Genomic DNA, 25,413 nt, shown 5'->3' with positions numbered 1-25,413 from the left:
CAGCGATTTACGTGTACTTCTTTCAATTTAATATAGTGTATTCGCTGTACACAATGCAGTCTGCTCTACACTGGGGAGATCACACGTAGATTTACGGAACACCTCCGTTCAAGTCTGCAAGCGTGACCCCGAGCTTCCGGTTGTCTGTCATTTTAATTCTCCACCTTGCTCTTACGCTGACGTCTCTATCCTCGGCCTACTGCAGTGTTCCAGTGAAGCTCAACGTAAGCTTCAGGAGCAGCACCTCATCTTTGGTTTAGGCACTTTACAGACTTCCAGACTCAAAACTGAGTTCAACAATTTCAGACCGTAATCTCTGACTCCATTTTCTTTTTCTTTGCAGGTTTCGTTTTTCCTCTCGTTCTTCTCGTTTTTGCATTCGGACGGCAGCTGTTCTTCATTCTGCCATTCACATCACCTCTAGACACTTTTTTTCTTCTTTACTTACCCCATTACCACTCCCTTTTGCCCTGCAGCACCAACTTTGTCATTTAACCTCTCCTGTCTTCCACCCTGTCACAAACCTTCCCTTTTGTTCTTTTTCCATCCTCTCCATTTCACCAGCTGGAAACCTATAAGTGTCTAACTTTTCCCAGTTCTGATGAAAGGCCACAGACCTGAAAGTTAGCTCGGTTTCTCTCTCCAAAAGTGCTGCCCGACCTGAGTATTCCCAGCATTTTCTTTTTATATTTCAAATTTCCAGCATCGGCAGTATTTAGCTTTCATTGTACAGTAAAATGCTATTTGGCCCCAAGTGTTCTAATCCCTGGTGCATTTGACTGGGGTTAAATTCCTATCAGAAAATCTTAAGTATTGTTGACAAACAGCTGTGTCAAAGAACTGCATACTTTGAAGCATTTTTTACTTGGGAGAGTACCATCAGATGGATGCTTTGCACTCAGGATGCCATCTACTCCACGTCCTCAGTTATAGAAGCAATATGCTCCAATTTAAGCAGAAAGTGCGACACTGCCTTAATCAAGCCCAAAGAAAGGATCTAGAGAGGGCCTAAAAATCACTCCAAAATTCCATGGCAAAAATGCAAACTTTTCTGATGGTCACTGTGCTGTAGTCTTTGGCTACAGCATCCTTTCTCTATATTTAGCACATGGTTGCAGGTAGAAGTGAATGTCAATTGACATTTTGCACACCAACATTACAGTTAAAAGAATCACAGTTTGAAAAATCTGACATGGATACAGCAATTAAGACTTATTTCATCAATGATGTGTTTTTTAACTTAATATTTGGAGCCCTGTATGTACTAGAAAGAGTCAGTTTGTAATATTCCATGATCTGACCCAAGTCACTCCGTGGGCCAAAAACATTAACCTATATTTCTCTCAGATCCTGACAGACTTCCTTGCTTTTTATAGTAATTACTGGTCCTATTTCAGGTTTTCAGCATTTGTAGTTTCCTTTTTTGCCCTACTCTGAGCACCCCTCTTTCCCACAGTCTGACTTTTAAGAATTCCTTGGCCACTTCCCCCCTCATAGGAGAATAGTCTAAAAATCATAGCTACTTTATACTGTTGTAAAGAAAGGGTCAATGAGTGCCGCAAGGTTAATTTCTTAGTCTCTCAGACTTGTATACCTGGGCGTTTCACCCCTTCAACATTTGACAAAATATCTCAAATCAAGGGCCGGCACAGTGGTTAGCACTGCAGCCGCTCCAGGGACCCGGGTTCGATTCTGGGTACTGCCTGTGCGGAGTTTGCAAGTTCTCCCCGTGACCGTGTGGGTTTTCGCCGGGTGCTCCGGTTTCCTCCCACAGCCAAAGACTTGCAGGTCGATAGGTAAATTGCCCCTAGTGTAGGTAGGTGGTAGGGAATATGGGATTACTGTAGGGTTAGGATAAATGGGTGGTTGTTGGTCGGCACAGACTTGGTGGGCCGAAGGGCCTGTTTCAGTGCTGTATCTCTGAAATAAAAAAAATAATAAAGAATAAATCTGTGCAGACTGAATGACAATTCATATACAACAACCATCACTAAGGACTGATCAGGAATCAAATAGTTTTCAACAACAAAATTAATGCTTTTACTTCCTTTGTAAATGTAATAGGCAGACACAACCAGCTGCAAGCAACCCAAAAAATCCTACTTAACCAGGTTCCTTTTCCATACCATACAACACCACTAGGATCAGAACTAAGCCAAATAGAAAACAAAACCTGCATTCCTATACTGAACAAAATATTTTAGTCTTCACTTGGAATAGAATTGCAATTTTTTTAAAGCCAAAATAAGACTTCAGATAAAGCCATTTGCCTTAGCACAGGTCTATTTGACAAGATGTCAGTGTTGGTTATGTGATAGAACTCTCACCTCCAGGGTAGAAGGTTGTAGGTTCAAGCACCACTTGAGATTTCAGCACATAATCTAGATAGGTATTTCAGTGAAATACAGGGAAGTTCTTTACTGTCTAAGGTGCCCTCTTTCAGATGAGATGTTAAACCCATCTGCCCTCTTAGGTGGATGTGAAAAATCACATGGCACTATTCAAAAAAAAACAACGGGTGGTTGGTACCTTGGCTAAAATTTATCCCTCAAACGAGATTAAAAATCAGGTTAACTGGTCATTTATTTCATTGATGTTTTGGATCTTACTGTGCATAAATTGACTACCATGTTTCCCTTCATTGTAACATTGACTACACATCTAAAAGTAGTTCACTGACAGTGAAGCGCTTTGGTCCAAAGGTCATGAAAGATGCTACATAAACAGTATAAAAAAGACCAACTCTTGCTGGGGAACTGCTCTATGGGAACTAATTGGTCGTCTAGTATTAAACCTAGATGGCCTATTTTCAAGCGTGAATCTGGACTCAGAGTCAACAGTCTATTTGGTCATGAAGGCATCACAGCCAAACCTAATCTAACCCTCATCTCATAGCTGAGTGTTGATGTTCCAGCATGAATATGTGGGTTATGATCATAGTTTCATTCTGGAAAGTACCTTGGGATGCTTTTTTTTCTTCCAAAGAACTATACAAATGCAAGTTGCTGTCACTGATTAAAAGTGTAATATTGCTTTTTCCTGTTGGCTTGGAACCTACAGTCTTATACATTACTGCCCATGATTTAAACAATTGAAACAATCTCAGCTAGTTCATTTTTTTTTCAATTTATCCAGTTTTGTCCTTTCCTCTCCTGAAGTGATTGAATCCTACTGAGATACAATTCTACCACTGTCAGCAGCAATTTGGTAACTCACCGGTGTCCATGCTTCATATGAATTTACCAAATGTTAACTGTTCTTTCAGCAACAGAGGGCATCACAACCAGGCTAGATTTCCCTCATCGGGCATACTCATAGGTGCACTTTCCAGTATATTTTTTCCAATTAAATATTGGGAAGACTGAAAGCATTTTCTTCATTCCTCACTACAAACTCCATTCCGAAGCTATTGACTCCAACCCTCTGGCAACTTTGAGGCCGATCTGAGGTTCGCAACCTTAGTGTCATATTTGACCCTAAGATGAACTGAGATGACCACATCCCTGCCATCATAAGACCACCTATTCCCACTTCCATAACATCACCCGACTTTGCCCCTGCCTCAGCTCATCTGGTGCTATAATGCTTATCCATTCTTTTTTTGTTTTAAAAGCTCTAGATGTCACTAATACAACACACTCCTGAGTGGCCTGCTACATTCTACCCTCCATAAACTTGAGATCATACAAACCTCTGCCGCCTGTGTCCTTACTCACACCAGATCCCATTCACCCATCCGCCCTGTACTCACTGACCTACACTGCCTTCCGGTTGAACAATGCCTCCATTTTAAACTTCACATGCTTGTTTTCAAATCTCTCCATTGTCTCACCTCTCCCTGTCTCCGTAATCTCCTTCAGCCCTACAGCCCTTCAAGAGATCTGCGCTCCTCCAATTCTGGTCTCTTGAGCACAGCCGATTTTAATTGATCCACCATTGGTGGCAGGACCTTCAGCTGCCTGGGCCCCGAACTCTCGAATTCCTTTCCTAAAGCTCTCCACCTCTTTCCTCCTTTAAGACACTCCTTCAAACCTACCTCATTGACCAAGATTTTGGTAACTGCCTTACATGGCTCAATGCCATATTCTGCTTTATAACTCTCCTGTGAAGGGTCTTGGGATGTTTTATTACATTAGAGGCGCTATATAAATGCAAGTTATAGTAGGTCACAAGAGACTAGGAACACAAACTTAGCCAATCAGTATTTTCCCAAACTGCTTTAACCGGGCACGGTTCTCGAGTCAATTTTGTAACTATATTTGACCACTACAGCGGATCTGACCTGTCTCCTCTGATTTTCTCAAGCTTGCTGCGTGGAGGAGTCACTTCCATTTTTTAAAGTTCACTGTGTGAAACAGAGTCACTTCCATTCATAGCCTCTCTTTGAAAGGCAGCTCATGATTAGGAAATCTCTCAACAGTGAAATATAGAAAGTAAGTCCTTGCTCCAAATGCAATAGGTCAAAGGGAATGAAGTGAAAGACTACAGAGGAGCTGGTACCTCATTATTGGGTGTAGCCTGCCCTACTTGATCTTAGTAATTATCTCTTGTCTTCTGTCCCCATACAAACACATCACTTCTCCTTCAGTCTCCCAGTAGTCAGACTGGTAGCCAACTGTTCAGCTACTATGCTTCTGCCCAGTTTCCCTCACCTTGCACCACCCTCCTTGTTTTTAAAAACTTACTCAAAACCCTTCTCGGGCTGTGCCTTTAGTTCTTTCCCCCTCTTCCACCACCACCACCTCCCGCCCCCTGCCACCCCAACTATTTTTCCCTTTTACCTTTCTTCTTAGTGTCCGCTGTTTTATCCTGTTAAGTGCTTCAAAACATCTTCATGCAAGCAAAAAGCCCTGCAGCAACTTAGTTGTCTGTGGTGCTTTCCATAGAAAATATTGCCTACAACGTTAAACAACCGCAGCCAGTGTCGCGTCTGCCAACTTAAGTTTGGCATTTGCCATTACCAGTCCATTCAGGAACTTTGAATTAGTTGTGCAAGCATAGAATTCACCTCTGGAGTAGGGTAAAAGTTGTGTCTGACTTCGGAGGAACTCTACACGTGAATCTCAGGCATGCAGCTTTCTGACTGCTGCCACAATTATCCCCCACCTCCTATACAAAGGTCCAATTCATCAACAGAACTGACTAAATTAGCTCTGGGTCACTAACACTGAAGTACCCCAACAATGCATTGCCTCTCCTGAATCTGTCCTTGACTTCAATCTGTAGCTGAACATAAAAATCTATGCAGTACTGCAAGAGAAAAGCAGGAAACCATTTCTCAGAAGCACAGTACTTCGAGGTTGTAAACACTCAAGTTTACGAAACAGGGAACCCTTCAAACAAATCATCCAGAATGTGAAAAAGCCCTCAGTGATAGTGGAGATATAAACAGCCGCCTGGAGACAGAGCTTAACTATTCACAGACTAATGGAGAAGCAGTAATGAGAACCTAGAATGAAGCACAAATCTCGAAACATAACACAATAATACCCTCCAGATTTGCTGAGGTTTCTTTAGGGCTTTGAGATATACAGACTTCGATACACATAATAAACATTTTCCAAGAATTGCCGTAAGCAGTTTAAATAGCTGAAATGGTGATCTCTTAAGATACAACTCAATAGATACAACTCAAAATCAATATGCTGCAGCATTTTCATTCGCTTTATTTAGTGCAATATGAACTTTAGGAAAGTCGCACAAACTAAAGGCTTTGATATACAAATATGCTTCTTGCAGTGCATTCAATCCACCTTCTCAAATTATTCCCACCACTGGAATCACCAGTGTTTCAACCTAGCATTCTACAAAGACAACCTAATTTTCGAAGGGTAAGATCTACCGTTAAACTCTCAAGTCTCAATACTGCAGTTCACATGTATTATAAGCTCAGCTGGAAACACTAACAGAAAAAAAATTAAAACCTCGCTCCTCTAATTCTGGTTTCTGGAGCATCCTTGGTGTTGATCATTCCACAACTGGTGGCTGTGCCTTCAAATGCCTGGGTCCTAAGCTCTGGAATGCCCTCCCAAAACCCCTCTGCCTATCTACTTCTCTTCCCCTCTTTAAGTCACTCCTTAAAACCTAACTCTTTGGCCAAGCTTTTGGTCATCTGCCCCAAAATCTCATTACGTGGTTTAATGCCATATCTTGCTTTATATTGCCCCTTTTAAGTGCCTTGAGACATTTTACTATGTTCAAGGCACGATATGAATACAAGCTATTTTGTAGTACATGCACAATCTGTTTTTAACCCTTAATTATTGTTGCCCAGGCAACAGTAACTGGCAGCTAAATGAAATATAGCTATGTTGATCATATTATGACTGCTGTATTACCTTCTGTAACATTAAAACTGGTTCAGCTAACTGCTGAAATATTCTATTTCCCTCCCTCCAAAGTATTTATTACTTCAGTAAATACGGACTTCAATTACTAGCCAGCTCACTATACTTGCATCATGGCTCTCAAGAGTCGATCAGTCATTTCTTCCTTCAATCGCTTATTCCAATTTTTATATTTATTCCCCTCCTCTCCGGAAATCAGTTATTCTATGATGCAGTTCCTTGAGTATTAGCAACTCTTAGAAAGGCAGGTCAACTAGCACCACCCAAACTGTAACCCAATGCACACAAGACTAGAGACTGCAGGTGATTATTTGATTATGGGGGATATTATAGCCAGACCATGCTCTCACCAGAGAATGAATTGCTGTCTTCAGAAGGAAGGTAAAAAGGAGGAAGTTTGAAGGAAATATTGAAGAACCAGATAAAGAGTTGCATTGGAAGTTGCAAGTACAAATAATCTACTGCAGAAATAATTTCTGATAATATACACAACTCGGGACAGAAAAAAGAATTTGTACTTTCAAATGAAACATTAAAAAAGTTATTCAAGCTACGCAAATTCAAAACAAACTATACTCTATAAATAAATGCTCCAACTTATAATAAGCACTGTGAAAATCAAGAATATGGCTTTTAGTCAGCCATACAGACTCGAGGTTGAAGAACATTCAATGGGTCTGCATGTACTATTGCTACGAGAGTTTCCATTTTTTGTTAAAATTTGAGAAGTTACAGATCAGGCTGAAACAATATAATATCCATAGACTTCAACTTAATTTTTCAGTACATGAACTTTGGTGGGAAAAATATCCAGGGGCACCAATAAAAAAAAATTCTTAATATTTCTCTGAAAAATTTATTAAAACAATGTTAATTTTGTTGCCTTATGGAGACTATCTATTTTCAGTCTTCTTCCATCCAGCCTGTTAGAAAGAGTAATTGCGTGCCTCTGGAACAACTCTCTTCTTTTTAATGGGGCCGGGAGTTAGGGCCACACCGGAAGCCCATCAAACTCACCAATTACACATGCACCATTAACTTTAAACAAAAAAGTATCCACTCTGGACAATCCCGTTTTAGGCTCAGGGTCTTCATTATCATTCTGCCATACATGATTTCCCTATTTTTGCATTTTCATACAAATGATTGGGAATTGATTTAACAATTAAACTGACAAAGGAAATTCAAAAGTCATCGCTTCGACAAATACTATTAGCTGAATTATAGTGTACAGGAATCCTTGATGTAGTATGAAAATAATTACACTATAGGATAGATACAGGAAAAATTCATGATACACTAAAAGTGCCACAACCCAAACAAGATCCATGAATTAACCTCTATCAAGTGAATATTGGAAGGATTGTGGCCTTGAAGGCACCTGACTACACATCAAAGTGGCTCAGCTGGTAGCACTTATATGTCTAATTCAGGAAGTTGTTCATGTCCCAATTCATGATTTGATTATATAATCGAGGTAAACACTTCAGTGAAACAGAGACTGCTATATTATCAGAGGTTCTTTCCTTCAAAAAAAAAGGCTCATCTACCTTTGGGAATTCTCCCATGGCCCTGACTAAATTTGCTCCTTCCATCACCCAAAATAAAGCAACTGCTGATTCATGTCATAGCTGCTCGAGATCTTGCTGTGCAAAAAATGGCTGCTGTGTTCAGCTGCATTACAGTGACTGCACTTCAAAGTAATTAATGGTATCTTCTTTGGCCTCCTTATCTCGAGAGACAATGGATACGCGCCTGGAGGTGGTCAGTGGTTTGTGAAGCAGCGCCTGGAATGGCTATAAAGGCCACAAATTAATGGTATATGAATCTGATAAGCTGCTGCTTAAATGAAAGCTAAATGAATGACATAACATCTCCAACACCCCTTCCTCTACTTCTCCCCAAAAAAATTAAAATTGTGTCTTCACCCAAAAATGCAAAGTACAAGCTATACTGCAAACAGACTCTTTCTCAAGAATCAATCAGTCACTACCAAATTGTTATGTCAAACGGAGGCCAGGTACTTCACCAGTGGAAGGACAAAAATGTTAGTGGGCTGACAACTGTATTAAAATCCTATATCTCAACTGAATGGACTGTAAATGGAAACGAAGGCAGCCTGTCAGCGATGTGGGACCACATATGGGCATCACCAGCTTAAAGTTTCCAACTAAACATAATGATGGTTACTGAGGCCGCTAAACGACAGTTGAACAGAATAATATCCTTTGCGGCAAATATTGCTTCCTAAACCACACCAAAACATTCAATAAAGTGGAATTTAACACAACTCCATCCCACATGTACATAATTGCTACTGTCCTTGTGACCTATTCTTCTTTGGCCTCCTTGTCTCAAGAGACAATGGGTAAGCGCCTGGAGGTGGTCAGTGGTTTGTGAAGCAGCGCCTGGAGTGGTTATAAAGGCCAATTCTAGGGTGACAGACTCTTCCACAGGCGCCGCAGATAAAATTGGTTGTCGGCGCTGTTACACAGTTGGCTCTCTCCTTGCGCTTGTCTTTGTTCCTGCCAACAGCTAAGTCTCTTCGACTTGCCACTCTTTAGCCCCGTCTTTATGGCTGTCCGCCATCTGGTGATCACTGGCAACTGACTCCCACGACTTGTGGTGAATGTCACAAGACTTCATGTCATGTTTGCAGACGTCTTTAAAGTGGAGACATGGACGGCCGGTGGGTCTGATATCAGTGACGAGCTCGCTGTACAAAGCGTCCTTGGGGATCCTGCCACCTTCCATGCAGCTCACATGGCCAAGCCATCTCAAGCGCCGCTGGCTCAGTAGGGTGTATATGCTGGGGATGTCGGCCGCCTCGAGGACTTCTGTGTTGGAGATATGGTCCTGCCACCTGATTCCATCCACGCTGCCTCTGGAGAATCCTTGGCAAGAGTTGAGACGTCGCTCTTGGCTGACATACGTTGTCCAGGCCTCGCTGCCGTAGAGCAAGGTACTGAGGACACAGGCTTGATACACTCGGACTTTTGTGTTCTGTGTCAGTGCGCTATTTTCCCCACACTCTCTTGGCCAGCCTGGACATAGCAGCAGACACCTTTCCCATGCGCTTGTTGATTTCTGCATCGAGAGACAGGTTACTGGTGATAGTTGAGCCTAGGTAGGTGAACTCTTGAACCACTCCCAGAGCGTGGTCGCCGATATTGAACAATGGAGCATTTCTGACATCCTGTCCAACGATGTTCGTTTTCGTGAGGCAGCCGCAATCCTGTCGATGAGTCTCTGCAGACACTCTTCTGTGTGGGGTGTTAATACAGCATAGTCAGCAAAGAGGAATTCCCTGATGAGGACCTTCCGTACTTTGGTCTTCGCTCTTAGATGGGCAAGGTTGAACAACCTGCCATCTGTTCTTGTGTGGAGGAAAATTTCTTCTTCTGAAGACTTGAACGCATGTGAGAGCAGCAGGGAGAAGAGGTGACCTATACACATCACAATCATGGATAAATGCCCATCAAGTTCCAACATTCCAAAAGAGACCGAGTAAAAAGCCAAGCCAAGAGTAAAATACACATCCAGTCTTGCCCATCATTCACATCAATGCATAGGAAAAATGGTTACAGACCAGTCATCTCAATGTGCATGGTTTCCACAAATCGTATTGTCCATAGCTGCTTTCATTTCTTAAATTTCACCTCCAAGGATACAAATAACAAATACAGATATATTGTTTGTGACCAGCGACTCTGTAATGCCACCATTCTTTGACTCAGATAGCTACATTTTGGAGAAAACTGCACAACATTTCTCTTGTTGTGATGGCTTATCAACTTTTAGGAATATCTAATGCTCATATGGCTTGGTTCAAAATTCAAATGCTCCAATTACACCTACACCTGATCCCATCTTCGCCCGATGCCCAAACACAAACACCCCCAGCTGGTGTTGCTAGATGGTTATCTGGAGCAGGAATCCTCACAGATTTTTCCTTCATTAAGCTAAGGACAAGCTGATGCTAACTGTCATGCCCTTATGTCCTGCATCCCTTCTCAAGCTTGTGGGAAGGCATATGTACCAGCTTGAGTGCAATGAATCCATGCTTTAAGATTCTTTATATTTATTTCCTTTAAACATTTAATAATTTCTGAATAAAAAGAAAAAACAGAACGACTTGCAGAAAAATCAAGGCCAACACTTCAGGGCAGTACTAAGGGATGCTGCACTGCTGGAGTATCGTATGCAGTTTTTGTCTCCTTTTCCGAGGAAGGATGTTCTTGCCATGGAGGGAGTGCAAAGATGATTTACTGGACTGATTCCTGGGATGGCAGGATTGACGTATGAGGAGAGATTGGGTCGTCTAGGCCTATATTCACTACAGTTTAGAAGGATGAGAGGGGATCTCATAGAAACCTATAAAATTCTAACAGGACTAAACAGGCTAAATGCAGGGAAGATGTTCCCGATGGCTGGAGGGTCCAGAAGGGCGGCACAGTGGCGCAGTGGTTAGCACCGCAGCCTCACAGCTCCAGTGACCCGGGTTCGATTCCGGGTACTGCCTGTGTGGAGTTTGCAAGTTCTCCCTGTGTCTGCGTGGGTTTTCTCCGGGTGCTCCGGTTTCCTCCCACAAGCCAAAAGACTTGCAGGTTGATAGGTAAATTGGCCATTACAAATTGTCACTAGTATAGGTAGATGGTAAGGAAATATAGGGACAGGTGGGGATGTTTGGTAGGAATATGGGATTAGTGTAGGATTAGTATAAATGGGTGGTTGATGTTCGGCACAGACTCGGTGGGCCGAAGGGCCTGTTTCAGTGCTGTATCTCTAATCTAATCTAATCTAATCTAAACCAGGGGTCACAGTCTCAGGATACAGGGTATGCCATTTAGAACCGAGATGAGGAGAAATTTCTTCACTCAGAGGGTGCTGAACCTGTATAATTCCCTATCGCAGAAGGCAGTGGAGGCCAAGTCATTAAATATATTCAAGAAGGAGACAGATATATTTCTGAATGCCAAAGGGATCAAGTGATATGGGGAGAAAGCGGGAACAGGGTACTGAATTAGATGATCAGCCATGATCTTTTTTGAATGGCGGAGCAGGCCTGAAGGGCTGAATGGCCTACTCCTGCTCGTATTTTCCATGTTTCTATGGAGGTGCTGCCTTTTGGATAAAACATTAAACGAAGGCCCCGTCTTCTGTCTCAGATAGACATGAAAGATCCCACAGCACTATTTCAAAGAGGAGCAATATCACAAAAAGATTATCTGGTCACTTTCCCATTGCTATTTGTGGGAGCTTGCTGTGCACAAATTGGCTGCTGTGTTTCCTACATTACAACAGTGACTTCACTTCAAAAGTACTTGTCGGCTGGTCATCGTGAAAGGCGCTTGTGCGTGTGTGTGTGTGTGTGTTATGTAAGTCTTTCTGTCATTAATGGATCGATTTAAAAAGATATAAAAGTCCTAACTGCATCCAACTGAAAAAAATATACTAGATGACTGATGAATTGCAGTTTATTGTCATATATACCGCATTCCCCTCCCAAATTGATGGCACTGTCCTAAGCCGGTATTCATACTATACAGCAGAAATCCTGAGACAGTGAGCAGAATTTTGAACACTCACTGATTTTCCTTTCTCTGGCTTGGGGTACCGAAGCCAAATGCAGTACTGTTAATACTGTCCATGCTGAGATTATCTGACTTAGTGCAGATATGGGATGTAAATTTCTGGTATGCGTGACTTAGAAGTATACCAAATTGTTTCTTTGGAAGATTCTATCCTGCATAGGTTATTTTCAATTAAATTACCTGCAGTGTACTACAACTGCACACTTGATTCCAGGGAATACCAGCCCCATAACCCTAACACTGAGCAGTGCCAGAAATATGCATTTTCCATATACATAAATACTTAGCAATAATTAAATTGAGAAAATATCCTTATTAGTGCATGAATTGCAAAAGGTTAGTATGAAGGTTCAGAAAGCAATTAGGAAAGCTAATACCATTTATTGCGAGGGGAATTGAATACAAAAGTAAGAAGGTTATGCTTCAGCTATACAGGACATTGGTGAGACCACATCTGGAGTACTGTGTATAGTACTGGTCTCCTTATATAAGGAAGGATGTAAATGCATTGGAGGCAGTACAGAGAAGGTTTACTAGACGAATATTTGGACTGGGTGGCCTGCCTTAGGAGGAAAGATTGGAAAGGCTAGGCTTGCATCCACTGGAGTTTAGAACAGTAACAGGCAACTTGATTGAAACTTATAAGATCTTGAGAGGTCTTGATAGGGTGGATGTGGAAAAGATGTTTCCCCTTGTGGGAGAATCTAGAACTAGGGGTCACTGTTTAAAAATAAGGGGTTGCCCATTTAAGACAGAGATGCAGAGAAATTTTTTCTCTGAGGGTCGTGAGTCTTTGGAACTCTCTTCCTCAAAAGGCAGTGGAAGCAAAGTCTTTGAATATTTTTAAGGCAGGGTAGATAGATTCTTGATAAGCAAGGGGGTGAAAGGTTATCGGGGGTAGGCAAGAACGTGGAGTTGAGGTTACAATCAGATCTGCCATGATCTTATCGAATGGCAGAGCAGGCTCGAGGGGCCATTTGGCCGACTCCTGCTCCTAATTCGTATGTTCGTGACATTGCAGAAAGTTCATGTTACTCCTTGGAAAAATAATGCCTTGAAAATCTGTTCATAGATGCTTGAGAGCCCAAGGATTGTACACAAAGAACTCACTTAGTTCACAAAATTAACTGTAATATAAATGTTGTGACCTTTTGAAACAAAAGGAGCTACTTCGCCACAAACTGTGCTGGCAACATGGTGTTCATTTACTACAATAACTTCTCACTTTGAAAATTAATATTTCTCTATCATTCTGTTTAACTGGTAATGATGAGAAAATATTCAACACATTGATGTCTCAGTTTTTCACCAGAATTAGAATAATGCAGCACCCTAAAACTTAAACAGATATTTGAATATCAAAAGAGGTGCTTGAAGCTTGTACATTCACTAATAGCAGCTCAAGAAAATATCCATACCTAATCATGGAATAATTGTGTAAAAAGACTAGGTTTTCTGCAGTTGCTTACTACGATAGTGCTCAATGCACTGGGAATGGTGAGGGGAGGGGTGTGTGGGTGGAACCATCAAGACTTATACTCCTGGTAGCTATCAAGCAACCCCTGCATACAGCATGCATTTGATTATCAGACGAGGATAGATCAAGACTGTGATACAGCCCGTAGTCAAATTGTCTTTTAGCATGTATGGTTTAGATTCACACATGAAAAATGGCCATTTGGGTGAGGTACTGTAGGCAGTCAGCAGTGAATGAACAATGCCCCAACACAAAAGAAAATGACAAGCTTTTGATAAGGTCCCGCATGAGAGATAGGTTAAAAAGGTAAGAGACCATGGGATCCAGGGCAATTTGACAAAGTGGATCCAAAATTGGCTTAGTGGCAGGAGGCAGAGGGTGATGGTCAGGGTTGCTTTTGCGAGTGGAAGCCTGTGACCAGTGGTGTACCGCAGGGATCGGCGCTGGGACCCTTGCTGTTTGTAGTGTACATTAATGATTTGGATGCGAATATAGGAGGTATGATCAGTAAGTTCGAAGATGACAGGAAAATTGGTGGTGCCGTAAATAGTGAGGAGGAAAGCCTTAGATTACAGGACGAAATAGATGGACTGGTAAGATGGGCAGAGCTGTGGCAAATGGAATTTAATCCTGAGAAGTGTGAGGTGATGCATTTTGGGAGGACTAACAAGGCAAGGGAATATACAATGGATGGTAGGACCCTAGGAAATACAAAAGGTCAGAGGGATCTTGATGTACTTGTTCATAGATCACTGAAGACAGCAGCACAGGTAGATAAGGTGGTTAGGAAGGCATATGGGATACTTGCCTTTGTGGCGGCACAGTGGCGCAGTGGTTAGCACCGCAGCCTCACAGCTCCAGGGACCCGGGTTCGATTCCAGGTACTGCCTGTGTGGAGTTTGCAAGTTCTCCCTGTGTCTGCGTGGGTTTTCTCCGGGTGCTCCGGTTTCCTCCCACAAGCCAAAAAAGACTTGCAGGTTGATAGGTAAATTGGCCATTATAAATTGTCACTCGTGTAGGTAGGTGGTAGGGAAATATAGAGACAGGTGGGGATGTTTGGTAGGAATATGGGATTAGTGTAGGATTAGTATAAATGGGTGGTTGATGTTCGGCACAGACTCGGTGGGCCGAAGGGCCTGTTTCAGTGCTGTATCTCTAATCTAAAAAAAAAAAATCTAATCAGCCGAGGCACAGAATATAAGAGCAGGGAGGTTATGATGGAGCTGCATTTAACACTCGTTAAACCACAGCTGGAGTACTGTGTACAGTTCTGGGCACCATACTATAAGGAGGATGTGATTGCACTGGAGAGGGTGCAGAGGAGATTCACCAGGATGTTGCCTGGCCTGTAGTATTTCAGCTAGGAAGAGAGACTGAAAAGGCTACGGTTGTTTTCCTTAGCGCAGGGAAGGCTGAGGGGGGACCTGATTGAGGTATACAAAATTATGAAGGGCATTGATAGGGTAGATAGGAAGAAACTTTTTCCATTGGCGGAGGGGTCAATAACCAGGGGGCATAGATTTAAGGTAAGGGGCAGAAGGTTTAGAGGGGATTTGAGGAAAAAAAATTTCACCCAGAGAGTGGTTGGAATCTGGAACTGCCTGAATGGGTGGTAGAGGCAGGAACCCTCACAACATTTAAGTAGTATTTAGATGAGCACTTGAAACGCCATAGCATACAAGGCTACGGGCCAACTGCTGGAAAATGGGATTAGAATAGTTAGGTGCTTGATGGCCAGCACGGACACGATGGGCCGAAGGGCCTGTTTCTGTGCTGTATAACTCTATGACTCTATGACAATCAAAATTATTTCCAATTATTTTGATCATCAGGCAAGACCACACCAGGAATACTAGATCACAATATTTTTATAATAGAGTATTAAGACATTTGAACTGTGAAAACATACACAAACCTCCTGTTGAAAGAAATAGTAATCATACAAGTGAACATTACACATTAAGAAAAGCGCTGGCTGTGCTCCACCTGCCCAACAAATGTGAACTCCGAGCAATATGTTGACCTTCAAGCGCTGGCAGGCTAACCAAACACATTCCCAAAGTTGCACTTGAATACTCCAATGCCCAGATTAATCAGTAATAGACTGATAGCAAATCACATTGTTCAAACAATTGTCCCTAATGCACAACACTTCAGCTATATTATTAACCCAACTAGTTTGAAATTAACAACCATGTTGAAAATTAATGACCTCAGATTGTTAGCCAACAACATTCCAAACAAGAAGCCTTTCTGAACTTTACAGATGACGTACTATCAGTTTAAAAGGAGTCAACTGGCTTCCTAAAATGTTTTGCAAATTTTTTTTCATTTGTATACTTTTAGAAATAATGTTTCACTGTTTCAAAAGATTCTGACAATATTCTAACAAAATTCACTCATCTCTTTTGGTTCCAGAAATAAAAGATCCACCCCTTCTCATGAAATGCCACAGACCTGAAATGTTAACTCAGTTTCTCTCTCCACAGATGCTGCCACACCTGCTGAGTGTTGCCAACATTTCTGTTCTTATTTCAGATTTCCAGCATCTGCAATATTTTACTTATTACAAAAGATCCGTAAACTTCTTTCGCAAAACACAAATTCAGTCAAGTGCAACAAAACCCTATGGTCAACAACTCATCCTCGCATCATGCACCCCAAACCACTAAACAACAGGCATGTAACCTCTTCCCAACCCTCAAAGTCTTGAGGCATGCAAGAGCTAAATGGCATAACTTACCTTCCCCTCCCATGACTTCAGCTTGTGGGCTCTCTACTACACTTATAAGCAATTAGTAAACAAGGTAAGAAGGCATGTAATTGGAGGTAAGCTTCGAGGTAGATTCAGAATTATCTAAAACAGAGAATGCAAAGTGTGGATGTAACTGGACTCGCAGCGACATGACAAGGGGTCATCAGCAGGGTGTTATAGGGATGTCCTCTGGAAATGAAATATTGTTTATGACCTTTAATCATTTACAGAATATATCTACTCAGTGTGAAGCCATTAATTAAACTGATTACAGATTGGAATGAAACAAGTCAACCCATCTTTATACAGATCAATGATGAGTATTTAGAATATTTTCCAGTGCTGTACTTTCAAAGCAACATTGATGCATTGAAAATCTTTGGCTGTCCTGGTATGGTAGTGGTGAAGAGTGTAACCTACACAGATCACATATAATTCTAAGGACTACATTTTGCAACAGATAAATTAACAACTACTCAGCTTTATAACTAGGAAAATTAAACAGGCCTCATTATTATGCATTCATGTCTATATGCTCCTGCTTCTCCTAGTTTATTTATCCCATACATCTCGGTATTTTAACCAACTTTTTTTTAGTATTCTTATTTTGCTTCGCAAATTTTCTCTCCTTTTTTGTTCCTGAATGTGCCGATTCATACTGGGGAATGATTTCATAGGCAACAACATCCTGGTACTCAAAAGGTGATAACTCTGCAAACTAAAATCTATACAATAAGCACTACAGTTGATCTGAACATGGGGTACATACTGGAATTCACACATTAATTTTTGAGCAGGGATCACTAGACCATGACCATCATAATAACTTATTTTTCTTCCTTTCTACCAAAAGCATTGAAGCAAATTGTAGCACTCCTACAAATATTCAGGCTGAAATTAAATAATTTGGCACAGAACAACTGAAGTCAAGCCCTTTTGATCTGCACATTTATATGTTGCATTTATTGATTAAATCAAAGGTGGCGTAAACTCTTAGTGATATAAGATCTAAACGTTAAATCTGAAGCCAAGAACAAGAGAAACTGCCTTCCAAAAAGCACCACTTTATCGTTTTCCACAAGTTTACATGACAGTGCTTCCACAGCAGCCTTTCGTCAGGAACTAAATCTGCTCGCAAACTGCCTGTTGAGGTGATAAGGCTTCGAAGGAAAGGAGAGCAACAACAACAAAAAAACAAGCAGAGCTTCCATCAGCACATAATGAAAATTGGATTTGACCACACTTGGGGTTTAAAATGAGTTTTGCGTCTCACACCAAGTTAGGCCAGAGGCCCAAGTCGATGAGGTGGAGGATGCTGAAAAAAGTTAATTTCCACAGTATAAAAACAGAAAAACACATTTGCATTAATGATAAGATATGCATGTTTTTGAAAATCCTTTTGGTAGATTTTACTTCTATTGCTTTCTGGTGATAAGCATTATGTTTAGTCTTGCTTCCCACAGTGTTATGCCTCTCACTCTCCATCTTAACCTCTGCCAAAACTGCAGACTTTGTAGCTCATTTTATGGTGCTGTTCTGCATCAGGACTGATGCAATCAGCTCTCCAGATTTAACACATAATTTACACACACAGAGATTGATCTGGGGAATGTAGTTTTTAAACTGAAGTTTGTCTTACTATAGGGACCCATCATGCTTACTGAAATTTGTAGGCAGCCAACTACATACATCATATACAGTTTAAGCAGAGCCAAATTCAGATGCCTTTTACTTCTGATTTATTCATGGAGAATAGAGGGTTCTCAAGGATTCCTGAAAAAAGTCAATGCTTCTGCAAGTGACTGCCTTGCATTTTAGAGCCCTCACGAGGCTGAAATCAACACTCAGTGCAATTTAACTCATTCCTTCCAAGGACCTCAGAACTGTGAAACTCCTTAACTCCTTCAATCCACAACTTTATAATCTAACCATAACTCTTGATTTATTTCATTGTTTTTCAAACTTCTGAACTTCAATGATACCCTTGATTACTAGCGTTGCCCCTTCTAAAAAGCTTGTGTGCATCTAAGTTAATCCAAGCATCTCCTGGAATCTCAGACATTTTCCTTTACAACCTTTAATATCACATTGTCTTAACAGAACTGCAGCGGAGTTTAATTCAGGTAGTATGGCTTAATGGCAAATGTTGCTGGCTGTTAGCTGTGATGCAACCAGTAATTAAGCAGCATAAATGGATTCAAGGTGCAATTAAATACATTTCTGGAGAAGGGATTGAGGGATATCATATGTAAGATGACTCGGCATTTCTAATGGGAATGAATAGGGCTGTCATTATAAGCTAAATTGGGGAGAAGTTATTGTACCTTCCTCAAGCTGATGTTACTTCTGTTGAACTGAAAATTAATCAAATTTAGTTTCATAAATGGTTGAAAGTTTGATTGCAATTTTTTTTTTAAAAAAGGTTGAGAGAGGGACAACCTCTTCCTGTTGACTAAAAATGTGAGTTTTTAGTCATGACTCCTTGTAGGCACATCCCACCAATTCTTATCCGGGTTGTTAAATGGAGCACTACATCAATCGGGGGAGTGGGGGAAAAAAAGGGAAGAGCAGCTGAATCCCTCATTACACATAAATCTTCGGGGCACTGGAAGCAATCAGCATAGTTTACAGACTGCATCATCCAACCTGATGAAAGTTTCTTATTGAGAAATATATAACAGAAAATGGGGAGTTAAAAACAAAGATGCAATGATGCAGCTTATTTTGATAGATTATGATGTTGCTACCAAAGCTACAGTTTCAGAGTTTTAAACAGGTCAGATGAATGGCATTCCACACCTCACAATCAACATAATACTTGCTTGTTGTACAGTATTGGCTGTATTAGAGCAAAAAAAAACCATTTCATGACATCTGTTAATTTTTAACAATGATTTTCTTTCAATTCCCTGAAGAGGAAACGACGTGACTGCATCCTACCTCCAGTACAGGTCCTGCTCCAAGAATAATCTGCTCCACTCCACTGGCAAATCCCTTCTGGCTCAGAGCAGTAAGATGATGGATAAGGAAATTTGTACTTTGTGTCTTTCCTGAACCACTCTCGCCTGAAATAACTATACACTGGTTCTTCTTGCGTTGCAGCATGGCATGGTATGCTACATCAGCAATAGCGTATATATGGGGCTCCAGCTTTCCCAGATGATGATTATCATACATTTTAACATATTTGGGGTTGTAAATAGGAAGAAATTTGAAAGGGTTTATGGCAATTAAAATCGTTCCAACATAGGTGTAGATTTTCTCTTGTTTAAATCTGTTGCGCAGGTTATCCAGGAGTGCTTTTTCATTCAAATCTGGCAGATTGCACAGATCATTGTAGTCTTTCTGCTGGGGCTGAGGCAAAAAACCTCGCTCCATCATCCTCCTTCGCTCCTCCGTCACTCTCAGCCATGACTGCAGATTGTTATAATGAATAGAGCCATCGAGGTTTTTCTCTCGAAGCAAGAAGCGATAGTCCTCGCTGCTGAAACGATTTTCCAGGGCACTGCGCGGCCAAAGCATCATGCGCTGCACTGGGCAGTCGGTTGGATTGAGTATCCACTCCTCCCCACCAAACTCCTTCACTTCTGCCAAGACGTAGCATTTTGTCTTCTCTAGCTGCAATTTGTAAATAAGAGCTTCTATAACTTCCGCTGCGCTGGTGTTTTTTCTTGCAGTGACAGGGCAGTAAATGGTGCCTTCTGCTATATTCCCCGGGTAAACCCGCAATGTAAACTCATTATCTTCATAGCGTCGTCTTCCCCCAACATCATGCACATTCATATTGGATCAGTTGTGCCATCAGCACTGATAGCACATCCATACAGTGGGGAAGTACAGCTTCATGACATCAGACCTGAAACACAACCAACAGGAGCAGAAATCAAATTTTCACCTGCACTCGTCATGCAAAATTTTATCACCACAACCGAACAGCCTATAAACATGGGGCTGCAATTAATAACAGGAAAATCTTTGTACATCTATAAGTATACATTTCCAAATATCATCTGATAGATTTTTGGTCTCGCAGGGAATCAAGGGTTATGGGGAGCGGGCAGGAAAGTGGAACTGAGCCACGATCAACCATGATCATATTGAATGGCGCAGCAGGCTCAATGGGCCATGTGGTCTACTTCTGCTCCTGTTTCTCGCGTTCTTGATTACTGCACAAATAACTAGTATTTTTGCAAGAATCTCCATTGCAATTAGGAAGGCAATTGGTATGTTGGCCTGTATCACAAGGGATTTTGAGTACAGGCGTAAAGAAGTCTTACTTCAATTGTATCAAGCCTTAGTGAGACCACATCTGGAGTACTGTGTACAGTGCACTGTGTACAGTTTTGGTCTCATCTAAAGGAAGGATATACGTGCCACAGAGGGAGTACAACAGAGTTTCACCAGACTAATCCCTTGGACAATGGGACTATCTTATGAGGAGAGATTGAGGAAACTGGGCCTGTATTCTCTAGAGTTTTGAAGAATGACAGGTAATTTCATTGAAACTTACAAAATTCTTACAGGGTGGATGTAGATGAGATGTTTCCCCTGGTTGGTGAGTCTAGAACCAGGGGACACAGTCTCAGAATAAGGGGCAGGCAATTTAAGACTGAGATGGTTAGGAATTTCTTCACTCAGAGGGTGGTAAATCTGTGGAATTCTCCACCTCAGGAGGGCCGTGGAAGCTCAATCATTGAGCATGTTCAAGACAGAAATCAATAGATATCTGGATACAATTGACATCAAGGGATATGGGGATTGCATGGGAAAGTGGCATTGAGGTAGATGATCAGCCTTGATCTAACTGAATGGCAGAGCAGGCTCAATGGCCACCGCCTGTTCCTATGTTCCCTCTACCTAATTAGGTCACTGGGCTGCACAAGTGTCACATTTCCCAGTGTAATTTTTAAAGCTGGATACTTAAAAAATTTGGGGAGGGCAAATAAAGCGAGGGAATACACAATAGACAGAAAGATATTGAGAGGGATAGAAGAAGTGAGAGACCTTGGAGTGCATGTCCACAGGTCCCTGAAGGTGGCAGGACAAGTAGATAGAGTGGTGAAGGCGGCATATGGACTGCTTTCCTTTATTGGCCGAGGTATGGAATACAAAAGCAGGGATCTGATGCTGGAACTGTATAAAACGCTAGTTATTCCACTGCTGGAGTATTGCATACAGTTCTGGCCACATTACAGAAAGGACATAATTGCTCTGGAGAGAGTACAGAAGAGATTTACAGGAATGTTGCGAGGACTTAAAAGTGCAGCTATGAGGAAAGATTGGATAGGCTAGGTTTGTTTTCCCTGGAACTGAGGAGGCTGAGGGGAGACTTAATTGAGATGTACAAAATTATGAGGGGCCTAGACAGAGTGGATAGGAAGGACCTGTTTCCCCTAGTGGGGAGGTCAGTTACCGGGGACACAGATTTAAGGCGACTGGTAGAAGAATTAGAGGGGACATGAGGAGAAACTTTTTCACCTAGAGGGTGGTGGGTGTCTGGAATTTGCTGCCAGGAACAGTGGTGCAGGCAGAACCCCTCAATTCTTTTAAAAGGTACCTGGACATGTACCTGAAATGCTGTAACCTGCAAGGCGCTGGAGGTGGGATTGGATTAGATTAGGTGGCTAGTTTTTTCGGCCAGTGGAGACATGATGGGCTGAATGGCCTCCTTCTGTGCCGTAATGTTTCTATGGTTCTACACTGCTAGTGCTTAGTGGACCTACTGGAAGGTCAATAAGATGGCCGATGTCTTCTCATGTTCTCAGGACACATGAAAGCTCATGTCCTTTATGTTATTTGAGGTGCTGGTCGGCACAGACTCGGTGGGCCGATGGGCCTGTTTTCAAGTGGTGTATCTCTCTGTGACTCTATGGAGTTAACCTCAATGCATGAAGAGCCTGATTAACAAAGTTACATTCCCAGACGGTTCAACTGTACACATTTAGTTTGCTCTGCGGTACCCATAAGAGTCAGTAACTTCTCCAAGCCAGATACCCCAAAAATGTCATCAGTACATGCACAATGAACAAAAATATCAAGAAAATCATGAAGTGTCATCACTCAGAATATTTAGCACATTATTTTTCCTATAACGTGTTAATACCAATCAAATATGTTTTTAATGATGTATAATACCATCTCTTTAAATTCCCAGCATTACCATCACAAGTGGCAGTCCCATAACTGCCAGAACTTCACCTGATGGTTACAGTTCAAAATATTCTTAATGGCAAAACTTCCTTTTAAATATATTTACCATACAATATGATGCAATATAACGAGATAAAGAAAGCATTTTTTTAAAATTAAGTGCTACACAAAAACAAAAATGAAAACTTCTACTTTCAATGATTCCCGCAGGATAAAATGATAACACGTGCACAATTAGAAACCTTGCCCAGTCTGCACCAAAAGCAGAGTACACAGCCAGCTAAAAATAAGTGCTGTTATGGCAATATGAAAGGGCTGGCTGCAGCACAATCAAATGAGTAGCAACCAGTGGTACTTCAAACCAAGCAACATAATTAAAAGAACTAGTACAATACAGAAAAAGACAAATCCCATTTCAAAATAAGATGGCGTTTAAATGTTTTATCAAACTCAGAACGCTTTTTGTCAAAGTTACTGAAGATACAGTTCGCATTTTTCTTGGAATCTTATTCTAAAGAATACTTCTTTTTCTTTTATAAGTTGGGTCCAAGCTCTACTTCACGTTATGACTGAATTTGAACAAGCTATTCTGCTGAAGAGAATCTAAAGTAAACTAATTGATGGAAATACAGTTAATTATATCAGTGTCAATCTGTGCAGAATTTAAAGTACACGATGCCACTGACTGAACTAAAAGTTTACAGGTTACTAGTACTCAGACTTGGCGGACTTAAATTTCTTCTCTACCAGCTACCTTTACTTACGGGAGAAAAAAACTGAACTCCAATTTACTCCTATGTTGACAATTACTCCAAGATCTTACTCAATTTTCAATTGCTTCTGTTATTTTTGAGCTGATGATCCAGAATTATTTGAGAACATTTCTTCACAGGGCTAGCCGTAAACACAACTCACTTGTGTAAAACCAGCTAAGTGCACAGGTTTTAAAATATTACTTCCAAGACCAGTTAGCAGCTCAATGTTCAATATGCTATGACAGATAATGACAGGGCTCATATCCACACATAAAATGTTTTGCCACCTCAATAGAGAGAGGTACTGAAAAAGTATTCATGTGTGACCAGCAACAATATTCTCCACGGTTTAACAGGTGGATAATAAGCATGCTCAATGCTCTGAAGATACCTGGGCAAATTTTGTCTTCTTTTGCTTCTATTTCCCTCCCATCTATTTTTGAATTAAATGATGATTGCAAAGAAGAGACAATCACAGGGAAATAACTGAAGCAAAAAATCATGTAGCCATTCTTTAACTTAAGGCTTCTTCATTAAATGTGTAATTTCAACCATTCATCTTAATTCAGCTTCCTCATAATGTCAGACTCAGCAATGTCTCCAGGCAATTTTTGTTGATGAATCAGGACTCACTAAGCACCAGATATTTTGGGGAAAAAATAAATGAATTTAAATTCATTACCTGATTTCTAAAAGTTGTATGTATAATGAGACATTGGCTGCAGTGCAAAGACACTGTGAAATTGTACTCAGTCATCTGAGCTCGAAAACTTATTAAATGATTGTTATGTGTCCAATTGTTTGAGCAACATCAGAATCAGTAAATTTGTAACTTTCCTCCCATAGTCCACTGTGGGTTTTTTTTCAATTTAGTGTCGGGTTTGTAATTATATTACTATTAACGTGCTGTTTTGCTTAAATTGTTAATTGTGTCCATCTTAACCTTGCTAAATACCTCATTACAAAAGGACAGTTCTCAGCTAAACTGAAACCACCAACTTAAAGGGGATAAGACACCATTAAAACTAGGGTTACTCAAATATTCAGTGTTTAGAACAATATAGAAAATGTTACAGCACCACAGAAGTTTTACAGTGAAGCAACAAGTGAGATAAAAATGAATAGCGAGGCATGCATTCTGATGGCATCCATCAACACAAAGAATTTTAGACCAATATTTCCTACATGGTATCATGTGCAATATTGATAACTCTGGCATGGGGAAATGGCTGCCTGCACAAGGAATTTGGGTAAAGCTCCACCCTAAGATCTTCTGTATCCCCAGGCAGTCTAGAAACTTTCCCCCAGAATCACAATATTCACTTCAGTTCCTTCAATGTTGTTTCATCTGCATGATGACTAATTATTGCCTACCATCACAATCAGGTGAGGAAGGGTCACAAGGCTCCCCTCTTGTCCTTCCTCTTATTTGACTGCAACAGGGTGTATTCCTTTTTAAACAGTGCAAGTGCTTATCACTTCAGTGAGTGTTTTACCTTTGTTGTAATCGTAAAAGAACCAGGTTTTCTTGAGTCTAAACAAGAAAGGTGTGAGATTATACTTAAAAATCTAAACCCGATCTAAATAGAAATAATAAAATTATGCTACACTTTCACGCACACACACAAATAGGTTACAGAGTGATGAGGAATAGAGTCCAGAAAATTAAAACTAATACACAATCTGTGTGACTGGCAGCTTTAGTGGCCTTCCGGTTGAACTCATGGACCTGAAGTTCTGCGTTGAAAGTTGTTCTTGGAGACATTTGAGCAGAGGACTTCCATCTTGGTGTCTTTGTCTTGGATCTAGCAGTCTCTGACTTGTCTGCTTGCCCAAGGGAAACTCCCCACTCAGAGATGGATAGACGGTCACATACTGTCTCAATGTATTCTCTGGTACCTTCTAATGAGATTCAAGGTTAGGAACTTCCATCTCTCAAGCCTCATGGTGTCAATGTTCACTCCTGGAGGGGTTCGCTCTTTCAATGTTAATGTCGCAGGATGGCTTTGAATGTCTTGTTAATGAAAGCATCTCAGGTAGTTCAGTCAACAGAGCAAGCCATTGTTTTGGGTACATGTGAATCAGACATGTGTTTCCACTTTGATGCCTTGGAATGTGCAAGGTTTTCAAATGAAAATGGTGGTCAATTTTAGCTGTGGCAAAGTCTTTGTAAAAGTTATCTGTAATATTCTAGCTTTCCTTCTTTAAGTTTAATCTAAGTTTCCAACCGAAAAATTAAAAATCCTCATTTGGCATAGCATGTTTTCTTGACAATACACTCGATGGCATCCTGCTAATCACTATTCACACTACTCCAGGAAGTAAAGCCATGGCT

At 41.0% G+C, this 25,413-nt stretch overlaps 1 protein-coding gene across 5 annotated transcripts in view; it reads right to left on the bottom strand.

The window, feature by feature from the left end:
• The window catches only part of myo9aa (myosin IXAa), a 342,332-nt gene that overhangs the window by 258,619 nt on the left and 58,300 nt on the right, over positions 1-25,413 (bottom strand). For all 5 annotated transcript variants that reach the window (XM_068015624.1, XM_068015628.1, XM_068015627.1 and 2 more), the window contains exon 2: positions 19,114-20,029. In XM_068015624.1, the coding sequence (XP_067871725.1) occupies positions 19,114-19,956 (843 nt within the window). In that variant the 5' untranslated portion in view covers positions 19,957-20,029. The remainder of the gene's footprint in view (positions 1-19,113; positions 20,030-25,413) is intronic.

This window comes from Heterodontus francisci, chromosome 35 (assembly GCF_036365525.1).
Source record: "Heterodontus francisci isolate sHetFra1 chromosome 35, sHetFra1.hap1, whole genome shotgun sequence".
Classification (NCBI taxonomy): Eukaryota; Metazoa; Chordata; class Chondrichthyes; order Heterodontiformes; family Heterodontidae; genus Heterodontus; species Heterodontus francisci.
This window is presented reverse-complemented; position numbering and strand designations above follow the sequence as displayed.